The sequence below is a fragment of the Saccoglossus kowalevskii genome, chromosome 1, assembly GCF_978046115.1.
Source record: "Saccoglossus kowalevskii chromosome 1, keSacKowa6.1, whole genome shotgun sequence".
Lineage (NCBI taxonomy): Eukaryota > Metazoa > Hemichordata > Enteropneusta > Harrimaniidae > Saccoglossus > Saccoglossus kowalevskii.
Window position 1 is genome coordinate 34,577,859 of NC_140641.1, and position 27,811 is coordinate 34,605,669.

General features: G+C 36.9%; 3 protein-coding genes across 3 annotated transcripts; all 3 read right to left on the reverse strand.

Annotated features, from left to right (window-relative positions):
• Positions 1-395: 395 nt before the first annotated feature.
• LOC102807819 (uncharacterized) lies at positions 396-6,928 on the reverse strand. Its single transcript, XM_006812916.3, has 2 exons — positions 4,619-6,928; positions 396-4,253 (listed from the first exon to the last, which is right to left on the reverse strand). The coding sequence occupies exons 1-2, from the start codon at positions 6,524-6,526 to the stop codon at positions 4,038-4,040; spliced, it is 2,124 nt and encodes a 707-aa protein (XP_006812979.3). The 5' UTR covers positions 6,527-6,928; the 3' UTR covers positions 396-4,037.
• Positions 6,929-8,016: 1,088 nt separating this feature from the next.
• LOC102808659 (profilin-1A-like) lies at positions 8,017-10,423 on the reverse strand. Its single transcript, XM_006812920.3, has 3 exons — positions 10,244-10,423; positions 9,336-9,513; positions 8,017-8,526 (listed from the first exon to the last, which is right to left on the reverse strand). Exons 1-3 carry the CDS (start codon positions 10,349-10,351, stop codon positions 8,429-8,431), a joined length of 384 nt encoding a protein of 127 aa, XP_006812983.1. The 5' UTR covers positions 10,352-10,423; the 3' UTR covers positions 8,017-8,428.
• Positions 10,424-12,185: 1,762 nt separating this feature from the next.
• On the reverse strand, positions 12,186-27,610 carry LOC100371604 (uncharacterized). Its single transcript, XM_002731874.4, has 5 exons — positions 27,311-27,610; positions 20,354-20,595; positions 17,803-19,622; positions 17,419-17,690; positions 12,186-13,894 (listed from the first exon to the last, which is right to left on the reverse strand). Exons 2-5 carry the CDS (start codon positions 20,583-20,585, stop codon positions 13,132-13,134), a joined length of 3,087 nt encoding a protein of 1,028 aa, XP_002731920.3. The 5' UTR covers positions 20,586-20,595; positions 27,311-27,610; the 3' UTR covers positions 12,186-13,131.
• Positions 27,611-27,811: the final 201 nt, after the last annotated feature.

Sequence of the window (27,811 nt, forward strand, 5' to 3'; positions counted from 1 at the left end):
CAATAATTAGTTTTTGAGATATAGGTAAAAAATTGGGCAATTGTTATGCAAATTAACTAATCATTATGCATAGATTTAAACTCAAAACTAATTAGGTCTGTGACAGTGTATTGTTCTAGGGCACATGTGTATCAAGTTTCATTAATGTGATAATAAATTCTTAAAAATTATTATGCAAATCAGATAATTAATGTGCACAGATATTAATGTAAATTACTGTGGTCTGCCCAATGTCACAGACATTCCATGTACCATGAGTGTAAAAGCCAAAAATTGGCTAATTATTCAAATTATTCAGCCCAAACAGCCAAGTACAGTACTAAGTTTCAAAACAAGATGTCAGAAAATCAATATAAGCACTCCTATGAACTGGGTGCCAAACTTTGATCAAGATCTGAAGCTAATAGAAAATCTGTTTAATTCAAAGTTATCAAATCAAAAACAATACATAAAAAAATACATAAAAAGCAAAACATCCACATTTTGAAAAGAAAATTGTACACAAATATATGTATTCTGTATTTGACAAACAGTTCATCCTACAAATGAAACGTCACAGGAATATGTTTCAGCTATTAGAACAGAATGATAGAGTTTTTATAATACTAGTTTAAAAACGCACTTCAAAAACAAAGATTGCAGTGTTTGAAGATGTAGATTCTCAGGAAGCAACAGTACTGTTGACTTCTCTCTCCACTGGACACCAACTAACTATTTAAGTCGATTTGCATACAAAGCAGAGCTTGCAACATGATAGCTATTCATAGAGGGTGTTTTTTTACTTTTCATATAATACAGTAGTCATACAATGAGGCAGTTCATATTTGTCTCATTGAATCATTAATTTTTAACAGACACCTGTACAAAATACTTGGACAAAAGCCAGCTAAGATTTTCTGTTATCTTGCATGTTTTATGAATCTATTCACGTCTAAATGCAGCACTTTTTTTTGCGATGAGGAATTTGTTTTTATACTAAAATATTTGAATTACTTTGAATAAAGCTGGAAATTATGTCCCTTAAAATAATTAAACAAATAAGGCACCAATGTTTTTGTAAGATATTTACATCTTTTAAGGACATTCAGTTGACAGATTCCCCACTGTTGTATCAACCCCAAAACTTGTTTGTATTCAAAATTAATTATGACAATGCATATTTATATTGAAACAAACTATGATAAAGGGAATTACATTATATAACAAAGGGCAAGTCACCAGAGTTCAACTATGTTTTGGTCTGTAGCTATATTGGAGATTTGATATGGCTGGCCATGTACACATATTTAAGTTACAGCATAAAATAAGTATGACTTGAATTCTGTTAGCAGTGTCTGAATTTTGTGCACTTGTTTATACAGGGTGGACATCTGTTACACAGAATGGATAGCATCCCTACAAGGACTATAACATTCATGCAATACATGATATACCCGGTATATGTAGTTATTTTCCATTATAAATCAGTTTCAGTTCATTTATAAGCTGTAAATACCATATATGCTATGAATGTCGAACTGTCATTTTTGGCTTAATGCATCAGTGACCCTAGCAACAAAAAGGTAAATAGTATCCATGATAGTGAATATTGTAAACTCCCGATACTGTTGCAGTGATGAAAAACAAATAAATACACATGTAATTTTACTGTATTTTATTCCAGGTTAGAAATAAAAATAATTGAATTGTATATAAATATAATTCATTAAATTATATTGCAATGGAACAGAATCATATTGACATATCTACACTTTATACAATGCAAATACTGCACAATAATTCCATATTTGCTATATTTAATTGCACAGCATTTAGATCACATTTTCATCTATGTCCAAGTCCATTTTTCTAACCCTACTAATGCGCAATTCTAATGACAAATTCACATATTATCAGCATTAGTTTTATTAGCCTGTAAAAATTAGATTACAACATGGTATTTTATATATAATGTGCTTTTATGTATAATTTTACAGAAAATGTCTTGAGAAGTTCCTATGCCTAAAAATATCTAAAAATTGCATTTGAAACAAGTCATTGTCAATGACACGTCCCCGTTCCGTTCATATTTGAGTGACATATACATTCAAAGGAGATCATGACCGAAATTTCAGACCCCTTTCAGAACAAAATCCATCCATGCATGACTGAGATCAGGTTCCGGAATTGTGAAAATACGTGATTTTGATGCATTTTCGGCCTTAAAATGGCCATCATTCAGTAATTGTTATCAAGGTCCTATTATGTTTAATGTATGTACTAAATTTGAACAAAATCCGTCCATGCATAACTGAGATCCGGGTCCGGAATGGTGAAAATGTGCGATTTCAATGCATTTTCGGCCTTAAAGCGGCAGTCATTTGGCTATCGATAATGAGATCATGAAACAAATGCACATACATATTTGTGACATGATGTACCTTGTGTGTGTGAAGTTTGAACTCGATCAATCCAGGCATGTCTCGGATACGGATCCAGAACCGAATCCTTTAAAACAAAATGGCCGCCAGTCGGCCATTTCAAACCCAATTAAAAAAAAAAATGACGTGCATCAAGGTCCTATTATGTTTAATGTATGTACCAAATTTAAACAAAATCCGTCCATGCATAACTGAGATCCGGGTCCGGAATGGTGAAAATGTGCGATTTTGATGCATTCTCGGCCTTAAAATGGCCGCTATTCGGCTATCGTTAATCGGATCATGAAAAAAATGCATGTGCATATGTCCCATATAATGTGTGATGTATGAGTGAAGTTTGAACCTAATCGGTCCATGCATGTTCGAGATACAGGTGATCACGGACGCACGGATGCACACAGGGCAAAACATAAGTCCCCGTTTTCGGACTACGTTCGAACAGGGACTAATAAGTTGGTTGAGGAACAGGAGAGGAAGTCAAAAGTTACCCCTAAAAACTGTAAGAAGAGTGAAAAAAAAAACTGAATTTACTCAAAACTGGACCAGATCAAAATTTGCTATCCAAATTGTGCTGTTAGTCAAGAGTGGTCTCTCACACCATTCTGAGAGTTTATATTTATCGTTCTGAGGATATGACTAAAAATAGTTAGTGATGACTTGAAAGTAGTGAAAAATGATTCTGATGGATTTTGATTTGATTAAACAGTAGTAGAGTGGAACTATCCTATTCTTCAGATGATAAGGAGTGATGACGTGCATAACTTATGTGCCTGAAAAACTAGTAAAATACTGAATATTGAATTTAAGATAAAATATTCTAAAATCGATTGTCCATTATTTGATGCACATTCCCCTATATTTAAAAATTGATATTTATAAAACATTTATAACATCCTCAGCTTTACGCGCGGTAATTCTATTATGTTTTTACATTTATTCTATAAAGCAAGAATGTTTACAAAATAATGGTTAGGAAATTGTCTACAGATAGAGCTTATCAGTCTGAGTATGTATTAGTTTCCCAGATGTCAACAACACAGTTGACTGTATAGGCAAAATTGTAAGCAAAAACAGTCATATAATTAAGAAGTACAAGTCTATTCAATACAAACCATGAGATTTTTATTTTGGAGTGCCTATTTTGGTATTTTTTCATGGATCAACAAAGTAGGGAAAGTCTGAGTATACTAAAATTGTCATGAATAAAAACATGTTTTTATCAGCCACTAATTGTGGTGTGTGACTTATTATTTCTCTCACTCTCCCAAATGTCACTTGATAAAAATATAACATGCATGTTAAACCATTAATTAGTACAATGTATCATTTATGTGAATGTCAGTAAATTTCTAATTTGCTACTAATTACTGATCAGCAAAAAAATGGCAAAATAATTACCCAAATTCAAAATCTTGTGATATTGTTTTGTTTGGGTCTATTGATGAACTTCAATAATTTGGTAACAACCCTTAATACAACTGTAAACAAAATGTTTTTTCTTAATACATTTTGTATTGCAGCAGTTTTTCTGTATTCATAAACACTCAGCACTGCGTTTAGTGTCAACTGTGGTCAACAACTGCCATTGCAGCTAGTTGGACAGCAATACTGTTGTATTCAACATGCATGGAGTTTTTTAAAAATTTTCCCACGATGTTCTGGAGTAAGGCATGGACTTAAGGATAAATCAGTCTCTTCAATTCGTCTCTGAAAACGGCAGCGATCTCTGGCACATTCTTCCCAAGGACCTTTACGAGCTGCTTGATAAGCGTACCGCCAAGCCACAATATGATGCGTAACTGCCAGATGTTTCTCTTTGTCAGGGAAATGAACCTGAAAGACATCAGTTTTATACACTATGACCAACTAACACCGTATAAAGAATAAATACTTTCAAATGAGATCTTCACCAAAATGTTTAATAAGGAGATGCAGTAAATAAATAACAATTTTGTGGCTGTGAGAGGTGTGACATCAGGTTATTTTCCTCTCACATTACAGTATGATTAATTTTCATAATGATGTTCTGTATAATTTATTGTGCAATAAAAACCCATTATAGTGGTAAACCAAACATTGTAAAATAGCTAATAAATTTATCATCAGCATAAATCATGGCTAACAGCACACCGGTAAAAAGTGCCATCTTATGCTAAACATGTACGGAAATGACAGATAATGTAAATTACACAACATACCTTCTTTTTTGGCTTTGTGTTGATTGTGGACTGCTCAAGAGATGAAGAGTTTCCAAGTGACAGGTGGGGAGCAGATTTGGCATTACTAATACTTCTTTGAAATTTTGTATGACAGGGTTTGTTATCATATTCATGAATGTCAATACTGACTTCACTATTAGAATGTCCTGTGTTCTTCCATGATGCTGTCTCCCATTGAAGTCTTTGGTGTAGAGGTGTGCTTGAACAGAATGTAATTTCTGGAGAGTTGCATTCTGGGGTTGTGTTATGATGAGGGATGGCACGTGGTGTGCTTGCACCACTTAGTAGGTTCGGTGAAGAATTTGTTTTAGTAAGTTTCGTTGATTCAGTCATATTACATTGCCATCCATATATTGGATTGTAAGGGTCACCAGAGGTCATAAAAGAGTTCCATATGCTTTCTTGTAAATCTGCAGCATCATTGTCACATTCATCATAATCACTATCAGATGACCAATCAGAGTCAAAATCATCACCGCCAACAATGAAAGAAATACTTCTAGATGAGTTCTTACTAGCAAAGCCTGTATCAGCAACTACATCATCACTACTTCCATCCTTGTTACCATGGAGAAATGTGTCTCCCTGGAAGCACACATCACTTTCATTGCTTAGTAGGCTACAAGCAGAGAGCCTATGAGCAACTTCAAAGAGCATTGACTCGGTAGTGTCATTTCTTGAGCAGTTAAGACTACTTTGGAATGAAATGTCAGACTGTGATTCAAGCAGTGGATCTTTGCGACAAAACTCAAATGGCTGAAAATCATTAAAATTGTCGTCATTTGAAGTACAGCTTTGTAAGCATGTGGGTTTGGAATTTTCAACAGGCATTGTTGAATTCTGTTCAGAGGTATGTATCGATTGACTCTGCCCTGAAGTCACCAATTCATTTTGACTGGTCGATATATTCAAATCAGAGAAAGAAGAACATTTCAACTTTTTCCTACACTGAGATATTTCATCCAGGTGTTGGTCAGCCTGCAAGATGATGCAACCATTGTGTCCAGCTTGATCAGTCCGATATGAGTGTACTTTGCCACATTCAGTATCACAATAGTCCTGATAAGTACAGGTATCACCATGGTAACTATCAATCACACTGTTAGATAACACTGCACCACAAGAAGAGAGATGAGAGTTCACATCAGTCTGAATGTGACCTTTTTGGGTATTAGTCTCTGCCTGTAATTTTTCTGTTGTATCACAATTTATTGGATACGTTTGTGGTGTTATTTGTAAACTATTAGTCATAGGTTGAGTCATTTGTTCTGTGCACACTTGACCGGAGTTCAACATATCTGAAGTAACATTGTCTCTTATTGCACCAGCTGTAGTGTTATACATGTTGTTTATCAAATTTGACAACCTGCCAAACATAAATACGCGATTCTCTCTCGACGGGTGGAAATTATTGTTAACTCGACTGAAGTCGCAAATTTCATCAATGTATTGGCGACAGAAATTAGTCAAATTAAAATCAAATTCAGAACCACAAACGGGCCACGATTGCACTCCGTATCTCTGTGACTGATTCAGTACGGTACTAGAGTTAAATAACTGGTGAACTGCGTCAAGTACGCGGTCTGTCACACTCTGGTAGTGGTTCTTGGTTTTTGTCTGCATTAGATTACCCCCAGTCTGGAGATTATCAGAAAGCCCTCTGCAGGTACGATCACTGGCTTCACGGAAATCAAATCCGTTACTGTTTTCACCCGTACTGTCCAAACGTAGGAACCGTGGTCTGTAGGTTTCCTTTTGGACTTCAGAGTGGCACAATGCTTCTGTGTTGTTGCCGATACGTCCAAGTTGCAAAATGTTGTTGAACGGCCACATTGCTGGGCTTCCTTTCTTGTCAGAACTTGCGACAAACGACTTAGTAAATGCCATTTTATCACTTGTATCGCTGTGTTAATAGACCTTAAACTAACCCAATTGTCTTTCGTGTAACAACTGTAAGATAATCCATAAGTTCAGTTTCTTGGTACTGGTGATGCAGTCGATTGTGACAAGGTAAAAACAACTTAGAATTGCCGTGGAAATCAAAACAGTTCCAAATAGAGCTATTGTTGGAGGTCTTCTTGAAATCGTCAACGCCGGACTGATAGTAATACTGAATCATAAAGCTTGGTATCTCACTGTTATATCCTGAAATGTATATTGAAGCCATGTTGTGTGTCTTGAGGGTTGGTAAAACTCGTATATACTCGAATTCACGCGAGATATCTGCGACAGTACTTCTCAGAATTCATTTCGTTTCTGTTAGCGCCAAGTCAATCACCTAAAATAACCTTGTCTGATCGTCCCATGGCGTACTGTATGTCATATAAGTACACAAAAACGTAGTTCCGGAATTGTATTATTTTGCTTTTTCTTGGATACACATTTCAAGTACATTATATATACATCTATTTAATTAAGTGAAATTTGTCATATGCAATGTCATATGTGCATGTTGGTTGAATAAAAACTTGTGTTTTCGATATATTTATCCGCTGCGGACCAGGTGAAGAGGCCGGCGATTTCATCATGCATCCGGTGAACTATTTACACTCACTCTCCACATGCACACTGAGGGCGTTTATGGAGAGCATGTGACTCAGTGATCAACTCAGTGTCTCAGCGACAGTGAGACAGTGCAACAGTGGCGTAAAATGTGCGCCCTCAATGTAAATATAATATTTTACGTTTTGCTTACAGTTATAACCAACCAGACATTTTCAATATTACTGGATTTTAATAGAGGAAAAGTGTTCGAATTTTCTTGATTATTACAACTTTTAGACTCCAATAATGAAGGACGGTGAAGAAAAAATATGTGCATTTTTTTAGAAACCAAAAAGCAAATTTTCAAGAATGCCACAAATTAACTACTAGTACTTGTACGTAAAGATTCATTCAAAAACGTGACAATTGAAAGGTCATGCGGCGTGCGATTTGCTTTCTTAGAGTAACGCCGCCTACGTTGACTATATCAGCTGTCATGTATACTCATTTAATTATAAAACAAACTAGTCGTTCGTTACATATGAAGAGATCACTATCATCTTGGCTTATTACATGCGCCTCCTGTTATCCTGTTATTTAAGACAAGAACGACATACACTTCATGTACAGGATGGTTTACTCAACCATAATCTGATCATCTAAGATTCATTAGTTTACTGATACAAATCCCATAGAGCTATATTTTATCCTTTTTTTTTCAATCAATCGGGCAAAGTATGGCAAGTCTGCATAGTTTTAATTCGATAGCCAACAGGAAACTTTTATTCTCTTTATTTATAATCAAAATGTGTATATTAAGGCGATGCTAGTGGTGTTTATGTGAATATGGGTCTGTATAACGTATATGTGATGCCAGTGTAAACAATGCGCTATTTATTTATTTGTCTGTTTATTTGTTTATTTGTCTGTTTATTTGTTTATTTATTTTACCAACACAATAATAAAACTACCCACAAAAAATGTCAAAGTATAATTGTGAAGACAAATTAATCACCAACAAAACATAACTTCAGTACATATGCTTTGAAATAAACCCCTGTACACGATCCTCTATAACTATTACCCAATTCAGTAATTAGAGTCAAACACCAATGTCTGTACCAACTATGTAACTTGTTTACAGCCTAAACTTATCATGTATAAATAAACATTGAACAATCCGCACAATCAGCATCGTGGTCAGGGTAATTATGGCTAAAATAAACTCAAAATTGCAAACTTTTTCTGGCCATAAATTAAAGTTAGTTGAAATATAATGACAGGAATAGGCTCTAAAGTCGAATGTCAAAAACCCTGCGCTTTAAGGTAGTCACCAAGCTTTTCAACTACGACAGTCGCAGATCCAGCCTGTATACCACCGCCATAGATACCAATTAATACACCTATGTGAATAGAAACAAATGAATATAAATATAGAGAAATATTGTCGTAAACATTGCCTATTTACGGCAAATTGAAATTTACGGTAAAGACACTGCATATATCGATGTATTTAAATGCTGAAATCCTGAGCACTCGCCCACTCGAAAATATCATTTCAAGAACTAGTTGGTATGTAATAAATGAATCGCCAATGTCCATTCCAAAACATCAGACCCCATTCCATTTTCTCTGCTTTTATCATTGAAAGTCTGCCGAACCGGCCCGTAACAGTGAATTACGAATGGTGCAATACAGAGAGGAATCACGCCCTCGTGCTGGTACTAGTACTCTCCTCATTGGTTGTACGTGATGAGTGGACTGACCCCAGAAAATTGTTTTATTATATATTTGTTTAATAATGTATTTGTGAAATATCGAAATAAATGAAATTGTCATGATTGGGTATAGTGTTACGTATATCAACATACTCGTAGTACTATACAATACACTAAATACGACATAAAATGATTGTTTGTCAATATGAAAATACGTTTCAAATTTTGTTTAATTATGAGCACCACAAACCATAAACTAATGCTATTCTATTTAGCTCATTTATTTATCCCTCTTTCTCTCTCTCTTTATATATATATATGAAATAAAATCATGCGGAAACATAAGTGAAAATTGGAAAACTTCAATATTCAATACGCATCTAGTGCCCCACAGACCGATTCGCTCGAACCTAAACGAGTGGAGACCGACGATGTAGCTACTGGGAAGCAAGATATCATGCCGGTCTCGAAAGAAAATGATTTACAATTCTCACTTTTTTTAGTTTTCACTATGCAGCACCCGCTGTCGCCTTTCCTGCCATAAATAGATGATCCCGGGTCTGATCGCAAAAACATATAGTGTTGACCTGATAGCAGAATTCCATTAACAGCTACCATGGAGACGTCTCCTTCAAGAGCATTCAGAATTGTATCCACTTCGTTGGCAGAAATCTTAAAATAGGAAATTTATTATAAGTTGACTACTTTACGTCACATGTCCCTATTTGAACATCATATATGGGAATGATATAACTACTTCCATCCACTACACACTAACGAGTATGGACATTACACGGACACGCATGTGGACTTCGGAACATAGAAGCGAGGTCAAACTATATAGCGAAATATTTTAGAAACTTCCGTGACAGTACTGGGAGTCAAATGATAGAATTCCCTGTAAATTATTAAAATCCTTTACAACTCACGCATTCTCTTAATACCATGACAACCAAAGTTTATCAGTATCATGTGAATGCAGGCCATTTGATTTAAATCTCATACTTTGATACTCGATTCGACTTGTGAAATACACAAACACTGTACGTTTCCACGTTTGCAACGTTGTAAATATCCCTGGAATGTTTGCTGAGCAACTTTAAAGGTACATGCAAATTATTCCTATTTTCCGCTGAATTCCTGGTCATAACACACATTTAATATGGCCCATACTATGTCATATGTTACTAAACTCGAACAGTAATTACTAAATGTTCAAGTTGTAGACAACCCTGTGTGTTACACATTTATTTATTATGGTAATACTGCTCATATACATACACAGAATTACTAGTTTACCTTGCGACAAATGCCATAGAAATTGTTTCATATTCAACTTCCTCCATTTACGTTTTCAACACAAGCTAAGTACAATAGACGGAAGTAGTAACCCGAGACTCACCAACAGATCGCTACTGCTTGCCCACACTTCTCCGTCAAGTCCATGGATTGCTGCCTTTGAAATATACCCTGACGCTACAAGATTGTCAACATATGGTTGCCAGGCCATATTTAACTCATAGAATAATGCAACTTGTTTTATAATTTGAAGTATAAACCTCGTTCGAGCCAACCCAATTAAGTAATGCTATAACAAGGGAGTCGAGGAAGTTTTACAAATGATACATGGTGATGACGTCACCATTCGTGTATGCTGGCGGTCATTATGTGATTTGATTTAATTTGGATTTGGGTTCACTTAATTTCTGCACCGAAACGTCACTTGACTGATCCTAATCTAATATTTTGGAGGAATTCGATAAAAAGAAACCGTAATTGTATTTATAATTCACTGTAATCTAATCTACAGTTGATCGAAATACAACTCGTAAACCATAAATATGAGAACACCCCGCCATATTATGGGCGTTGGTGGCGCTATAACTACACGATTTGGACCAATTCCAGCCAATAATATCGTTGTTGTTGTTGATCATGATACCACCCCTTAATCTCGTTCCAACAATACCACTATTATTGCAATGTGGACAGCCTGCTACTGGGTACAATATCTTGACAGGAACTTGTACAGACAAGTTCAATATGGCTTTATTCAAGAATTATATCCAGATACTGTGAAATGACGCCCACTTAAATCTCACATTCCAGGGTCACAACTTGATGGAAAAATTGTAGCTTTCTACAAGTCATCATCTTCAGGTTTCTCCGAGCAGTGGCGGATCCAGAGGGGGGGGGGGGCCATGCCCCCCCCCAAACGCATGACGATTCATATCATCTGGATTACGCATAGCTTCTCTGCGATTTACGCTCCGTATATTTTAAGCGTAGCTTGGACCCTCCCCCCAATACATTTTGCTGGATCCGCCACTGTCTCCGAGGTCAATACTGTGGATGTTAATGGCATTGTAGTGAATTGTTTCAAATGCATAATAAGTCAACAGAAAAAAACAAACAAAACAAGAACACAACATCAAATATGGTGTTATGGTCGATAAAAACACTTCCACTGATATATGTACAAGATATTTGACTTCTGGGCATATTTTTATATTGTGTATAGAGATTGTCAATGAAAAAGTCGTATGCATTTAGGACAAATTATCCAATACACATCCTGCACTTATACGGAAGAAAAGGATCGTGGGATTGAAAATTGAACTATAGAGGGCGTTGGAGGGAGTCGCATACTAGTATTTTCCATACAGCTCTGTTCTAACATCCACTGTAAACCACTCCTATTTGCAATATGAAAATATAGAATGAAATTAGTAAAAAATATAGTTTCTGTTCATCACATGGTTAGAATTTAAAAAGGCTGGTATAGTAACATCAAGAGAAACAATCGATTTTGTAACCTGTGTAACTTCAACAAGATTGGGGTAGAAACTTATTACTTTTTTTACTGTGATCATCAAGACATATCCAGTTTAGGAAACCCCACTTTCTAGCATGAGAGATCAACCCCTAAAGTTCTGAGCATAGAAGATGAACCCCACAGTTCTAACATGGGAGACCAACCCCACAGTGTTAGCTAGCATGGAAGATCAGCCCAATAGTTCTTGAATAAGAAATCATCCTCATAGTTCAAGAATGGGAGATCAACCCAACAGTTCTAGCATGAAGAATCAACCCCATAGATCTAACATGGGAGACGAACCCCACAAAGTTGGCGTGGACAATCAACCCAAAACTTCTAGCACGATACTATTAGATACACCCCACAGTTTTAGGATAGGTGGTCAACTTCAGAGTTCTAGAGTGGGAGAGGAGCAACAATGCTACTACCATGTGAATGGAAAGGGGGATGTCCGTCAATTATCCCATAAACAAACATATGGTTCATATAAATATGGTACTTACGCAAAATAAATTGTACAATAGGGTGTTATAAAAATTGAAAATTTAATTGTGAAAAGAGAATAGAACAATATATTATTCTCATACAAAAGTCAAGGCTGTGCATAGAAACTAGTCTCTAAATTTATAATGCGTACTACTATGTTTTTAAAAACAGATATTTAGAGAGAAAAACGCTAGAAATATGTTTAAAAATTCATATATTCAAAGGGTAAAAAGTATAAAAATTTTCCTCCAATGGATTTGGAGTTGTAATTCTATTAAAGCAGCACCGCCTGAGGTTTGGTGCTGCCATTAAATATTCGACACTAGATGGCGCCATACAACCCAATTTACGGGAAATGCCTTTGATTAAATTATATCTTGCAAATTTGAATATTAAAACAGTTCAGCACCATTTAGTTTGGAAAAGGCAGTTCTGAAAATAGAACTAAACATTTAATTAATTTTCTTATAAAGTTTTAAGAGACAATGTGGATATATATACATAATCCATCTACAGTATATTGCATGCTAATTTACAGTTACGGCGTATGGGAAAGTAATACACACTGTAGTTGCATGCAGAATATTTTTCATTGAATGAGATAATGAATTACTTAAACATGCATGCGTTATTCTGATTCCATCCAATACTATTATATATGTTGCTATTAAACTAGTTTAGTTTATGTTAAATTATACGCCAGTGTATATCAGCATGCAAAATGTAATAGGACTATTTAAAAATATCTATCCGTGTTGCCTCGTTAATGTTATGTTAAATCAGCCACGTCAGTAACAATGCATACACATCAATACGATATACTAGCTTCATAACGTCTTGTGGTGGCTCTATTCGATATTATATTGAATTAGTCCAGCTAACTCTGAGAAGCTAGGTCTTTTCAGATTTCAGATAGTTTTCTTTACAAGAACTTTGCACTGAAAAGTTGGAATGGCAGTTTCATGTTTTTTGTGGTCATAGTTCTTTCATAGTTGCACCCTTCGATAAATCCAGTCGGTGTATTCTCTTAGTCGAACAAAAACATCAACGTCACCTTCCGTCTTTTCTGTTTTCAATCCAACTAGTTGCCAGTCATCATTCCCTTCTTTATTAACAAGAGGAGCTCCTACATTTTGCTCCACAGATGGGGTCAGTGTGTCCATGCTATCCGCGTTCCCTGCGCATAAACTATATCGCTCACTGTAAAACGAGCATGGAACAGTTTCCATGGGACTGCGTCGAAGTTGGTCTTTTGGGTAGTAATCTCGTGAATCAGACCCCCAAATGGACATCACCGCTCTAGATTTATCTTTTTCTCGTGTGTTGCTTCCATAAAAACCACCAAACTTTAATGGTATTGATTGGATGTATGCAGTGAAGGGCATGGCAGATGACTGTAGTTCTATCAGCACGGGAGAATCACGACCGCTCACCAAGGTTTCAAAGTCAAACGCCGAATTGGGGGCATACACGTTTCTGATGCCGAAATTCTTTTCGTTTCTTTCAAACCCAAAAAGATCACTGTTTTTTCCTAGCTTGACGATAATTTTCTGAGGCTTGAGAATGAGGTCTGTTGTACCGTAGTTTCCGATAGGCTGCCAATCGTACATAAGAAACTTCTTGTCGAAACAGCTCTTTGTGGTGATGATCCATTTGGCCCCAATTATGGCCGCGTTACAGAGTATGGTGTTTGACGCGTCATCCCATACCAAGGCATGCCAAGGCCACAGAGTCGGATAGTCCACAATCCTGAAAGATACAACGTAAACGGAATAATTAGCTACAACTCCTGGTTTCGAGGTTACTGCTAAATTCATTTCAAATATGGTGAACCAGAAACACGATACTATTCAATATGTGTGCATCAGTGTTATATATCATATATACACAAAAACATTTATATAGTGGTATGCACTGCATTGCTGTAATCGCCCGGGTCTGAACAGCAACATTACTTTAATACGCCGATAAAACTATAATTAAATACAAATTATATTTAGATGCTACTTTAATAAATACAGCCATGTGTGCACTGTTCCCATGATGCATCTTGTATGCGTACAAAAACAGAAGACTCGAATTAAGAAAGATGCATCATGGGAGTGCCGCCATATTACGGAGCTCACTTTTTTTTTTACACTTTACCTTCAATTAAATTTTCAAACGAACGAACAAATATTTCCCATCGGTAAACATCCTAATGTGCAATGAACCGTAAAATGCCCGTTATCAAGGTACTCCACCAAACAGTACATCTATTTACAAACAAATGAGGATATGCCTAAAAATAGACATAAATTAAGGAGCCATCTAAAGAACACTTGTTGGCGATAAACGTAGTACATTTTATTGTTCATGGCCGGTTACATATGGTCAACAAATACGCCGATAATGACGGTTCCTTTACACTGTAATGAGGGCTGGTATGTTATCGACTTTGACAAACAGGTTCATTGATAAAGGCCAAATTTAATGTTTCCAGATAGCGTATAAAACTTATCTGTATATCTAAATTCACTGCAAAAAGGAGTTTAACAATCAATTTGATGTTTCTATCAAAAGATAAGTTCTCGTAAAAAGCAGTTATATACATACAAACAAAATGTAGCAAACACAAAACATAATTTCTGAAGGCAATAATTTCACACAGTATACGTTTCAGTTTTAACACATTAATTAGGGGTGAATTAGGAGATACTATCATAACGATGATAAGAATGTACGCATAATCTTATGATTATATCAAATAATTATATTCCACGGTCAACTAGCAAAGATAGTACACATATATTCACAGAGGATACAGATAACCACCTAAATGTTTTTTCTTCCAAATGAAAACTGCCGTGTTTAATGTTTTCAATAGCCACTTGGACGAGTTCATTATTTTTCTCACATTGGTGGGGCAGGTTCAGACAGGGGTTACCAAGTATGTTTGCTAGGAGTTATTGCTTGTATTTAATAATGCTTCATTTGCATTAATCGTAAAACATCGATAATATTATTTTGCTCTGAATATTCTGCAGAAGTTTTAAGATTTTAAAATTATTAAACCCACGTTTAACCCCCATTCAATGTAAAAATTAAAAATAATTAATAGACAATTAATTATAATTCCCAAACGATTGCTTCATTTATAATCACATCTAATGAAGGCACCACCCCTCCCAACCCACTACCATCCCAACCTCTACCCCTGACCCACTAGCACGTGCCACTATCCCATCCGGCTCACTAACACGTATCACCACCTCTTGACACCCATCCCACTAAATTAGACCCTGCCACATGGTACAATTTGTCTAACACTGAATACGAATAGTTTCTGAAATTGATTATATAGTGCGACTTAAGACGGATGCGGGTGTTAGTGATATGATGCACCTTGACCGTTTGAACCACACAGCAGTATGTATTATTATCCGACCTACATACACTCAAGGTTTCGTAATTAAATGACCAAGAATTGTTTGAATGCTGACCCAGAGTAAGATGAACTGTAATAGAATAAAACATATTGGAAATAGGACACCTTTGACGTTACTTAAAAGTATTAGCTGCGTATTTTTGACTGAGCATTGAACGATGTTAGTCCTAATACGGTAGATGCGTGTTATCACGTTTGCTATCAATGTAAATGATGTCATTAAACCAACGTGTGATAGACGGCTTGGCAGACCTCGCATTCCATTAGAAATAAATATTTAAACGTCAAAAGGCATACATTTTAGACTAAATAGGGTATTTGTTAGTCAGGTTGGTCCACGTTCTACACGCAACACGTGTGATTATGTCAGGATGGCGGCATAAACAAAACACAGTTCGGAACGCTCGTAACCCAGGTGCATATTTCACACGAATGCTGACACAGCAGCATAACACTGTGTGCTTTTCATTAAAACACAGAAGTAGAGTACGCATACGAGGTATTATCATTCCAAATCAATCATCGGTAGTTGCCGCGGTATGGCGATACAAATCACGTAATAAGGTGTTAAATAACGACATATATCAAGCTATCATCCGACATACTAACCAGTGTCGTATTATGTATTATATGGCACTTTCAGTTTAACTCCCCATAGACGACAATATAAAAGTAGAGCCTAGTTCACACATAGAACTCACAATTTAAAAAATAAATAAAATAGCGATTTTTCTAGTTTTTTTAAAAATAGTAAACAGCATGATCACAGGATCGAAGCGATTTATCTACATTGGTATTGGCAATTAGACAATTATTATTATCATTAGAAAAGCTGTCCTATCTTACCGAGTACTCACTCAAAATTTAACAGTACGCCATTTGATTTTCGCTGAAATCCCATTCATTTCGAAGGCTTTCTTATTCTGGTATCACAATGAATACAACATTTTGAAATACAAGCACGTCACTTTCTTGCAAAAAGTGGCTTTCACGATTTAGAGGGTTACATTCGTGTCTAAGTGACCCAGCGCCTCGATACACATTATAGTGTAAATTTTCCTGTTGAATTTATAGATAACGATTTTCATATTACACCCACAGCCCCGTCAATATTACATCACAATTACCTACATCGTTGTTGGAATGGTATTCTGAAGTTCCAGACATTGAACTCAATATAGTACTACATGAAGACATGCATGATGTGATATACTATATACCTGATATTAAACCACCTGGTGAATGATCCTTGGGTATCACAGATCAAACATTGTGCCAGCGCATATGAGCAGTAAAACATGATTACATCGTTTGGCTATCTAAGTAGTCTGTGTAATTTAGTAGCATAATAACCATGTACTGGATAGCATTCCTGCGTGTATTATCAACAATAATATTACTTTTCTCACATCTGCTAAATGCCTTTCAACACACGTGGTTTATGACCTTGTTTACATCGTTACTCTAGGCAAGCTATGCGTTAAGACATGTATATAGATTTGTCACTGTCCTATAACTTTTCAATGGTCCGGTCGATCATAATCATGCACAGATGTTGTCTGTTAACATTTCACCGGCGATCCAAATATACATTTTAATTCTTGAAATGATTTTTAACGATTTTAAATCGCTGTTTCAAGCATAGAAATCATAAACACAAATCATCACATGCATTTTCTCAATAGCGATACCTCACCAACCCATACTCCGAGTTTGTTTACGCCCATGTCAATCTTGGCCGTTCTGCATTCCATTAACCACGCTAACGGCGGCAATTGTTTATGTCTGGTTTAATATGGTTTGGATTAACAAATTAATTAATTAAAACAACTTAACAATCACACACCTCTTATCTTCGTGGCCATAGTTAGCTGGCAGTTGGCGATTGTTTGTAATAACACGTACAGGTTCCTTCTGAGTCTCTGATGAATGTGACTGAGCTGAGGACGGTGGTGTCGGTTGTGACTTGTCTGATGACTCGAATTGGTCATAAGAAGGGGGCAGCTTTTGTTTTGGTTGTTGTGTCACTACTTTTGAGGAAGTCTGAAATACATTGGATGATTTTTGTCGATGGACAGCTAATTCGCACGTGGTGTCATCCGCATTCAATCCCTCAAGCTGAAAGTTATAAAAAAAGGATTTTAAAAATGTGATGTGCGTAAATGTCAACATACTGATATCTGATACAAATGTGCAACAATCAACAATACGGTTGAATAGTAAAGCTCACCTGTTGACCTTTCAAGTATTCTGGAGCAGCACACTGCATTTCGTCTAATGTTGTAATCTCTATGTTTGCATCTTTGAACAGTTCTAATATATTCTTTATGTGGCAATCACATCTCCATGGGTTACCTGCCAAATTTACAGAGGCTTGGTCAGCAAGAGCCACAGTGATATAACCTCTGATTCTGTCCAATTCGTTGCCATAGAGATCTAGTTTTACAAGTTGTACTTGGGGATACAGTGGCATAGTCAATGTGTTAATGCGGTTATTGGCGAGCAATAAAATTTTCAAGCTATGCATCGTGGTGAACATTTCCGTTGGTAGCAACTGAAGATTGTTGCCATTCAAATTAAGTTGCTCGACACCATGAATGTCATACAACACCGTTGGCGAAATTTCCTCCAATCGGTTGTTTTCTAAGTTCACAATTTTTATCTTCTCCATTCCTGTGAATGCACCTCGAGACAGTTCTTCAATGGCATTATGTCCTGCATCAAAGATCTCAAGATTATTTGCCGCTCTGAATACTCCATCATCTATCTTTCTTAGTTGGTTGTTGTTGAGAAACAGGGTTTTTAAGTTCATCTGCCGACTAAAAGTATCAATGTCAATATTTGCTATGCTGTTATAACTCGCATCTACAAGTTGCAATTCGTGTAGACCATGAAATATTTGGGGACCAAAATTTTGAAGCTTGTTGTTTCTCAGATATAACCAGGTAATTTTTGGGGATCTGTTCAATTCTTCGCCACTTAAGTCGGTGATCTCGTTGTTGTCAAGGTATAATGTGTGAAGCATATCTAGACCAGAGAGAAGTTCATGTTCAATTCTCGCAAGACGGTTATTGGACAGAGTTATGATTTGCAGTTGTAACATGTCTGCAAACGCATCTGATTGGATCTCAGCAATTTGGTTAGAGGATAAACGAAGTTGAATAATGTTTCTAAGTCCAGAAAATGTATTCGATGAAATCGTATCAATGTTGTTGTTTTCCAAATTAAGTTGAACCAGGTTTGCTGTGTGTTGGAATGCCAGATCGTCAATTTTTGAGATATTATTATAGGAGAGGTCAATTCCATACAAGTTCTCCTGACTCCACAACATCGTGGAATCGACATCATTGATCTGGTTGTTGGAAAGGTCAATGGATCGTAAGTTTGGTAAATAATAGAACACATAATGGGACATTTGAGCGATCCGGTTGTCCTTCAAAGAAAGGGTTTCTAAGCTGTCCATACCAGTGAAGAACTCGTAAGACAGTAAGTCAATACGATTACCATCGAGAATCAATTCTCTGAGCTGCCGTAAATCCTTTAGCCACTCTGGGGAGAAGGATCGGATCCTGTTATGTGCCAGATTCAAGACTTCCAAGTTTGGCAAACTTTCAAAAATCGAGTCAGTCAAAGCAGTCACTAAATTATTATTGATTAAAAGCTTTCGTAAATTCGGCATGAAGTAAAATATCGTTTCTTTGACACCATGGAGACGGTTTTCAGACAGGTCTAATGTTTGAATGCTTGACAAGTTCTTGAACACACCCGCTGGAAGATCTCTAATACGATTGCCGCGTAATGACAGGATCCTCACATTTTGTAGATCATCAAACTCGTCACCTTGGAGACGTTTTATTCGGTTTTCACTAACATCAAGATGCAGAAGATTTGTCATGCCTTGAAATGAATCAATTGGTATAGTCTTTAACTGACCAGGTCTTTTTACTATGCCACGAGACGCCACGGGTGTCAGAGATTGGTATCCTGGTTGATCACTTTGTATATTGTTCCTATTCTTCTTTGATCCAATCATCAAAATATAATTCACATCTACAGAGAAATTAGATATTGAATCAACGAAGATAAAAGTATGGCCAGCACAGTTGTGTTTATTTAAAATTTGTTTCCTTAAATCTGGAAAACAATCTGGCTCCACTCTAGGGTTATAATAGTCAGATGAACCATGCATTAACTGTCTTTGCCATTGAATGACGGTAAGTTAATCACGCTTTCAAAATTGCTATAATTCCTCGTTAAATTCTTGCCTCTATGAAAGTTAAAATCACTGCATTAAAATGTTGCCATTATAATAGCTCTCTGGGACATTAACTTTTTGCTCCTCAGTTTATTCTATCCTACATTTTCCACACGAGTTAATTCGAAGAAAGACACATGTATGTTTGCTTATTGAACGAGTACGTACACAAAATGTTGGGCGTGCATTTGTACATTATTTATGGTAATGCACCAGTAGAACAATGTCATTGTTATTGTTCCATTGGAGACCAAATTCCCTTGGGGTGATCAAGTATACGATATTTATTATCTAGGCATTGTACATTCAGTGTGGTTAACGTTTTGTCAAATACGTATCTTCTTAAGGTGGTAATAAAGTTTAACAAATGTTTGCTTTTAAAAAACAACAGTTACGAAGGTACTTAAATAGATTGTGTTCCCCGTTGTTGAATGAGGTCATTGAAATAAATATTTCGTTATTTATGTGTTATAAGTTTCAATGTCTCAGTATATAAAACTTTTGGCGATGCATACAAATGTCTTACCTCGTCTTAAATCGCCACTTAAATCAGTTGGTATGCGTGATCTCCCAAAACAAGCCACAGCCATCTTCCCATCAACCCAGTTATACTTTTCCATGTACTCGTGCACCTGGTCTACATGTGGCGCTTCTTCATGAGATACGTGAAGACAATGGCATTGTTTTGGACATGTATCCTCGAACGAGGCTACGAAACATACAATAGCCAGGACGAGGATGGTCTGGAAGGTCAACATGATTGATCTCCTGTTGGAAAAATATGTAAATATTATTTGTAGTTTCATCATGTGTGTATGTAGAAGGGGGCTGGGGTCAGCAGGTACAAGTTACAGGAAATAAAAAAGGCATTTTACGTTTTTTTACAGAAAATAAAATGAAAGTAAAAAATAGGTTTTTATACTTTACAGATAAAGCGAATTCCTAATAACATTTTTATAATATATTTGATAATTTGTGTTTAAGAATCAAAATTGGAAATTGCGTACGAATTGCAAGATTCAATGTGGAAAATGCTTCATACTCTTACAAAAAATAAAATCTTTGTACAAATTACGGACGAATAAAGTAGCTGATTACATTTTTCACCTTGCCCATGATTACGTTTTTTATTTATTCAAATTACATTACATTATTACGAAAATAAAAACAATTTATTACAGATAACGAAAATAGGAATATAAATAGTAGTCACAATGAGCTGATATGCGATTGTTGGCGTTTGAGAGAGGTAATGTATTTCGCAGAATATTATAAATGTGTTATCAATCATCATAACAGTGAATCTTGATCACTCGGCCTAGTGGCAGGGAAGCAGGGGACCCACGAACATCTGAGATTGACAACACGTATATTTGCGCATACATAGGGAAGGATGGATTGACAGACAGGAACAATCAGTCAATGGGCATTCGTATGTTACTAATATAAGAAGTTCATTAACAGATTTTATCTTAGTTTTGAACAGTCCACCCGGTATACATCATTGACACTATTGTTATTGCAAATGTGTGGATGTGGTCTAGCCAACGGTCTCGTAGACTAGACAGGGACCTTGTTTTACGGGTACGTCTCCTTGATGCCAGGTACGTGTTCATAAACTATCGCCCACGCATGCAATTCTTGTTCTGCATCCCATTGCCATAGTAGCGTAAATATACCTAGGATGGATAAGTTGATGAAAATCACTGGTACATTTGCCACAAAGGAGGCGGCAGAAAATACCCCATGGTGCTTGTATGGTTGGCCATATCACGGAGCTCCATGGTCTTAGTAAATTTTTAATACAATAAATACGAGTGTTGAAAATTATCGTTGTCATACAGAAACGGCACACACTTAGAGAGGTTGCTTACAACGAGAAGTCAATGATTTCAGAAAACGAACAAAAATGTAATTTTCACACAAATTATGAAAAAATCTGCTCCACCGATTGCATACAAACGAAGTTGAAAATCTGCATTATGGCTACAAAATAAACGGAAATTGAACAACAATAGAGATGTATTGTGGTAGAAAATAGTACAACACGTCATGTGACAACCCGTTTTACTCTGTTCTAACAAAGCCAGGACTCTCAGGTTGTCCGTGACTTGGTCCAAAGGCGCGTTTTCCACGAGGTGATATTTAAACAATTCAACATGTGAATAACTGGAAGCCGGCCAGTTAACCGCTTCAAGAACTGTCATTGACATCAGCAAAGCATATCACCAGGCGTTTATAAACAAATTGTATCGGCTTTTGAATCTCTAAATCTCTATGACCAGGATATGAATGTTGCTTCAACTGCCATAAACCTAAACAACAACACGGAGGCAGTATCTTTTAACATGCACCTGGCAACAACAAAAACATAGTGCCACTAGTGTTAGGTTTCCCTCGTCGAAGTACTATAGTATCTGGAGTTTGTGAACAGTTCGCAGTATCATGCTTTATTTTTTAGGTATTTTGTTTTCAAATCTAATTGCAAACTACATAACCTCAATGCTCAATACACCTTCAAAATAAACATACCAACAAAATGTGTATAGTTATCATTGAATAAGTACACTGTATTGCTGTGGAGTAATAAATTGCGCAAACCACGACGTTTGCTTCCCGGGGTCCCATTTGTGATAAATCTGTACAGAAAATGTCAATTTCTCCGTACTTTTCTCATCTCATCTCTATCGGCAAACTACTAAGCCACGTTCCATTATCATGGAGGGACTATGGTCAAGACAATCTGTTTACCTCATTATCTCATTAATTATGCATGGTCCCACTCTCACTTGAAAATAATATAATTCGTCACGTGAGAATATTTCAAGGTTTGTAGCCTGCCCAAAATGTGCCAATGTATATATATTAAAGCTGCGATACTATCGTATTTGAAATGTCAAACCAGTTACGAATTACTAAAATGAAAGGTTCGATAAGAACGACACGCCTTTTGCAAGCATAGTAAGTCCTGATATCTGATTTCACGATATGTAAAAAACGAGGCCATGTAATTATATTAACACACATAACGCAGTGTCTGGATAGATATTCAGTTTATTGCCGGTAATAGTTGGAGTAGTATAATGTGTCGTGTGCTTAAGAGTACGATAACAAGAGAGGAAAACTGACTGGCCTGGTGAGGGTTACACATTACATTACTATAGATGACTTATTCGAATTGAATTCAGTAAACATCAAACGTATATACCATATGCAGGGATTGTCAGGAGCTTTGAGCTCTACTCAAGCGTACACAAACATACTACTAGTTACGCTTTTGGGCGTACTGCTCTGTGTCGTTTTCGGGGCAAAGAGTAAATAAAAACCACGCCACACACGTTGTTTGTAATTACTGACGTGATTGCGTTTTTTTACGTCTACCATTTTAATAATTTCAATGTGTATTACAATAAGACCGAATAAATGTATATTATCCTCGACCAATAGCCATAAACACATATTTTAAATAATGATCGGCAAAAAACGACCGTCTTGGTGATATTTTTCAAAAGTGCATATCTTTACACCTATGACGTAATCGCGGATAACTGAGAGTGTTGATAACATAACCTTTTTCATGACGAGGTGACATTTTTCGTCTATAATCACATCAGCAGGGTTAAGTCCACGAGCAATGTTTTTCTAAAGTTAATTTGTTTATACAACTGTGGGAAACGAAAACATTTGTCTAAGAGGTGTGTGGCAATCTTAAACACAGTCTGTGTAAATTATATTGAAACACGTACTATATTGGAGTATCGTATGTCGAGGTTCCGTCTAGAGACTAGTACGTTAACTTCAGTTGCTTTTTACATGTCGGTATTGATACCAGCTTAAACTTCACTACCTGTCAATAAAGTCAATATGTCAGCAGTGATAAACTCAAGATCACGTGTTAACATTAGTGTTTATTAAAACAATTTTGAAGAGTACGTTTCAGCCACATAGAAACTTCGTACAGTTTGCCCGCTTTCGGCTCCCTATAAGCCTGAACCTGGAAGTTCAAAGAACGACATAATTTGTACTGCCGTAAGCGTTTTTCTAATAATTCCCTGGTTTATATGAATAGTGATATTTTGTTTGTTCTAGCCAAAAGTCTTGATCAGATTCTTTAAAATCTGACTTTGGGTTTCACGCGATTAAGAACGCCGGGGAATGGGGTTGCACTACTTTACATACGATATATGTATCAAGTGCAGAAAATACTACTATGTGAAAATCAATTTACTGAAGTATTCAGTGAAATTTATACACAGGTAAAACTGAAACGAGAGCACGAGAAATTCTTTCACGTCGAACCTCTCCAATCAAACACTCAAACTGCGATAATGGTCTTTCCATGCCAGGTAATGCCCTGGTGATTTTCGTTACTTGTCTGCCGTCTGAAAATCCTAGACTTTTCGCGGGAAATGAACACCATTTATGAGTACCAACACATTTCCGATATGATATCTCGGGAGACTCGAGTCACTAGCTAATCCAGACAGAAATGTTCCCATCAAAGCTGGCTGCCCATTGGTCAGTTTTTAGTGTACACATCGACCAATGATATTTAGCAACATTAAAAAAGAATCAATCATTGAACGACTGTAAAAGTGATTTAAACACGTAGTACTCTGTATGCGTTGGCAATATTAATATAAAACAGAGATCCGCCGACGGTAATACATATGACTACTTGCAGCAAATCAAGTTTAACACTTATAATGGTGGTTGCACGCAAATGTACGCTTCAGTGTCATTCTATTGGAACATAACTCTCCCGTCTCCCCATGAAAATGTTGAAAAAGTCGCTGAGCAGATATAGACACTGCAAATAGCCTTCGGTATGTCTCTGGGAAGTCTGTTTGACGCATATATTATTGAGTTGGCCCCACAAATACGTCGGTATGTTGACTAAATGTCGACAACTGTACGCCAATTAAGTGTGTTACACCACAATCCAATAAGAAATTCACAAGTGTCTATGCCATGATTGTACGTTACATTTTGAACATATGCTAGGATACATCGAAATTGTCGGTGCGATCCTCTGCGTCCACAAATATTTGCTGTGTGCATTAGTCGGGACCTTGTACAGGTAAACTGGGATCCAGCTGTCTCGACAAAGATACACAGGTACAACACGTGTGCTGCAGGTGGGTTTGTGATTTCGATGACACTCCCACAAATGTGTGTACGGGAATTGAAGAGGGTTCCTCATTTCGAGACATTGTGATCACAGCTATACACATAATATATTCATGACTCGTCACAAGTACGTGCTAACACACTCTCTGTACAGACACGATGTTTAGGTGGTTGGGGGAAAGATGATTGGATAAACCACGTGACATGTTTTTATTTATTCGACCGAGCATTATTGGCGACCTTCAATGATGGTGGCCTGATATCCCACAATGCGGCTCTCTCCTCGATTGCTTTTTGCCTTTAGTGTTATAAGGTGTCTTTACATACAACGAGACCACTAGTGTCGACAAAGAGTACGTGTGTACTAAATAGTGTACAATAACGCGCTTACAAATCCACACCACACCTGCTATACATTCAGACCGACGTGATTGGCGGATGGTACAGTCACTGGCATTATTGTCATTCCGCTAAAAGTGCTGAGAACCCGAGTCATTGCTTTGTAAAGCATACTCAGTGAATATTGGTGATTGCCCTTGTCCGCACACTGGTTGTTCAACAAAACCACACACATGATACGCACGCGCATAGCCACTGATTGGTAGAATTATCAATGGATTGTAATCTCATTTAAAATAATACAAAGAAATAAATTATACAGATTACCCTTATATACACACGCGCGCGCGTGAGCGCACGCACACGCACCTTTATAGTGATTACTCACGTTCCCAGTCTCATCTTAAAGGCCAATTTATTTTGGAGGCGTATATGCAATGGGGAATCAAAAGACGTCAAAACTGAAAGGGTCTTTAAAATCACTCCCTCCAAAACAAGCAAACACACACCTTCCCTAGTTATTAACCCCCGTTCCTAGTATCATTTCAAATGAAAATTTTGCTTCGAAACGTATATGCAAAGCAGAACTAATGACGTCACATGGAGGACCGAGAGGGTCTTTAAAATAAAAAGTCAAGTCAGTGAAGCCAAAATGATTTTATAGATTCCACTGCGAGGCTCATCTATAACTGCACAGTGTTTGCCAGGCCTGTCAATTGTGTGATCTGAGAAGACAATACACGGGAGATAAAAGATCCCTGGATAATATATGTTAAGAGTGCTTGTCTGCAGCGGCTGTCTCGATTACTACCTTTATTTTGTCAACTTGTCTGCATTTGCAAAGATTTGAGTCTAGGGTCTATGACACAACACAGTTGCTCTTTAAAGTGATAACAAACTTACTCTGTTCGTCTGCTTGTAATCAATTATTGTGTTAGAACGTCCATGGCCTATCTATGCACGGTGTCCGGAAATGCATGTCTAAGTTGTACTTTACGATAGTACTGTATTGTTTTGCACAGGCTGTGTGGGCGGAATAACTACACGAGTAATTGGAGAAGCCCCGGCCTACACAAATGCGTCTGTACAATCAGAGCCGGACGGGCCGATACGTTTCAGACTGTGGCTTTTTAGATATCAAAAAAGAGGATTGTCAAACTTTTTTTATCGAAATTTAAATAGAGAGAAGGCGAAGCCGCCTGGAGCCTGCACGGTATATTTGTTGTCGCTAACAGATTTTGAACAGACCACAATGACCTTATAGTCTAGCCGGCGTCCCGGTATTCTTTCAAGGGTCTCTTAGTACCTGCTCAAATCGCGGCCAGTCTAAAAATAAATCGACACTCCGAAACGGTAAAGGACCATGTAACTTGGAAATCTGACACAGCCATATTGCACTAAACAGAATACGAGTCTCAGTGCCTAAGGCAGGGAATTTTATGAGAGGATATGTGTAGTACACAGTAGTCAACCAATTGTAACTTGAATTTAGATGTGGAATCCAATTGGATTTTTTGCAGACCTTTCATACAAAAGCACGTACTTGTGCACCTGGGGCGTTTGACAATATTTCAAAGCAGTTCAACAAAGTGACTTTTCACAGGGTCATAGGCCTTGACGGTGTTTAGCAGGCGATAAACTACCGGCCGTGTAGAGTTACCGAGCCCGTCATTGAGGGAACTGCGGCGTCTTTGTTTAGACGTTATGCCTCTCACACACGCGAATTGCTTCTAACTCGGTATATTAAATAAAATCAATAAACTTAACAAATCAGTTACACATTTCTAACGACTGCTTGCTTAGATTTACTGATATAAAACAATGCATATTTCATATTGTGATAACATCGGTTATCGGTCTATACAGCTACTTGCCAAATTTTATTCGAACAATCACAACCACTCACAGTCCTGTGGACCACTGTTTAGCCGGTAAAGACGATGTGTTCGCACGCAAGCAAGAAACACGTACACGTGTAAAAATATCATACAAAGAAATATAATTGTTCTCTTACTTGGATACTGTGACCAACAGATCGTCGACTACAGCGTGGTGAAAATGTGTGCAATAATCGGCTACCGAGCGTTCAAGGTGCTGTCTGTTTGTTGCCCGGGTAGAACTCACTGCTTATTTCCGGTCACTGTAGTTCAGAGTGAGTGTATGTTGTGGTGTCTCCTGCACACTCATTCATGAAATGGATCACGAGTCGCATTTATAATGTTTATTATGTATTCAATAGCAGTCAGTCAATGACTGCCCTGTCAAATACTAGTAACCGACCAGAGGGACGATCATAAACTGCTCCCATATATAAACATTCTTACGCCCTGTAAAACAAACCAATTCTAAATAATCAAAATTTGAATATGCTTGTTTGCTTAAGTTTAATACATTATAAAATGAACCGCCAATATTTTGCTGGAAACTAAAGAACACGGCATGCCCCCCTTATAGAAGTGACATGCCCCTATAGGTTATTACAAATTTAGCAAATGGAACATTCCTGCTATTCCAT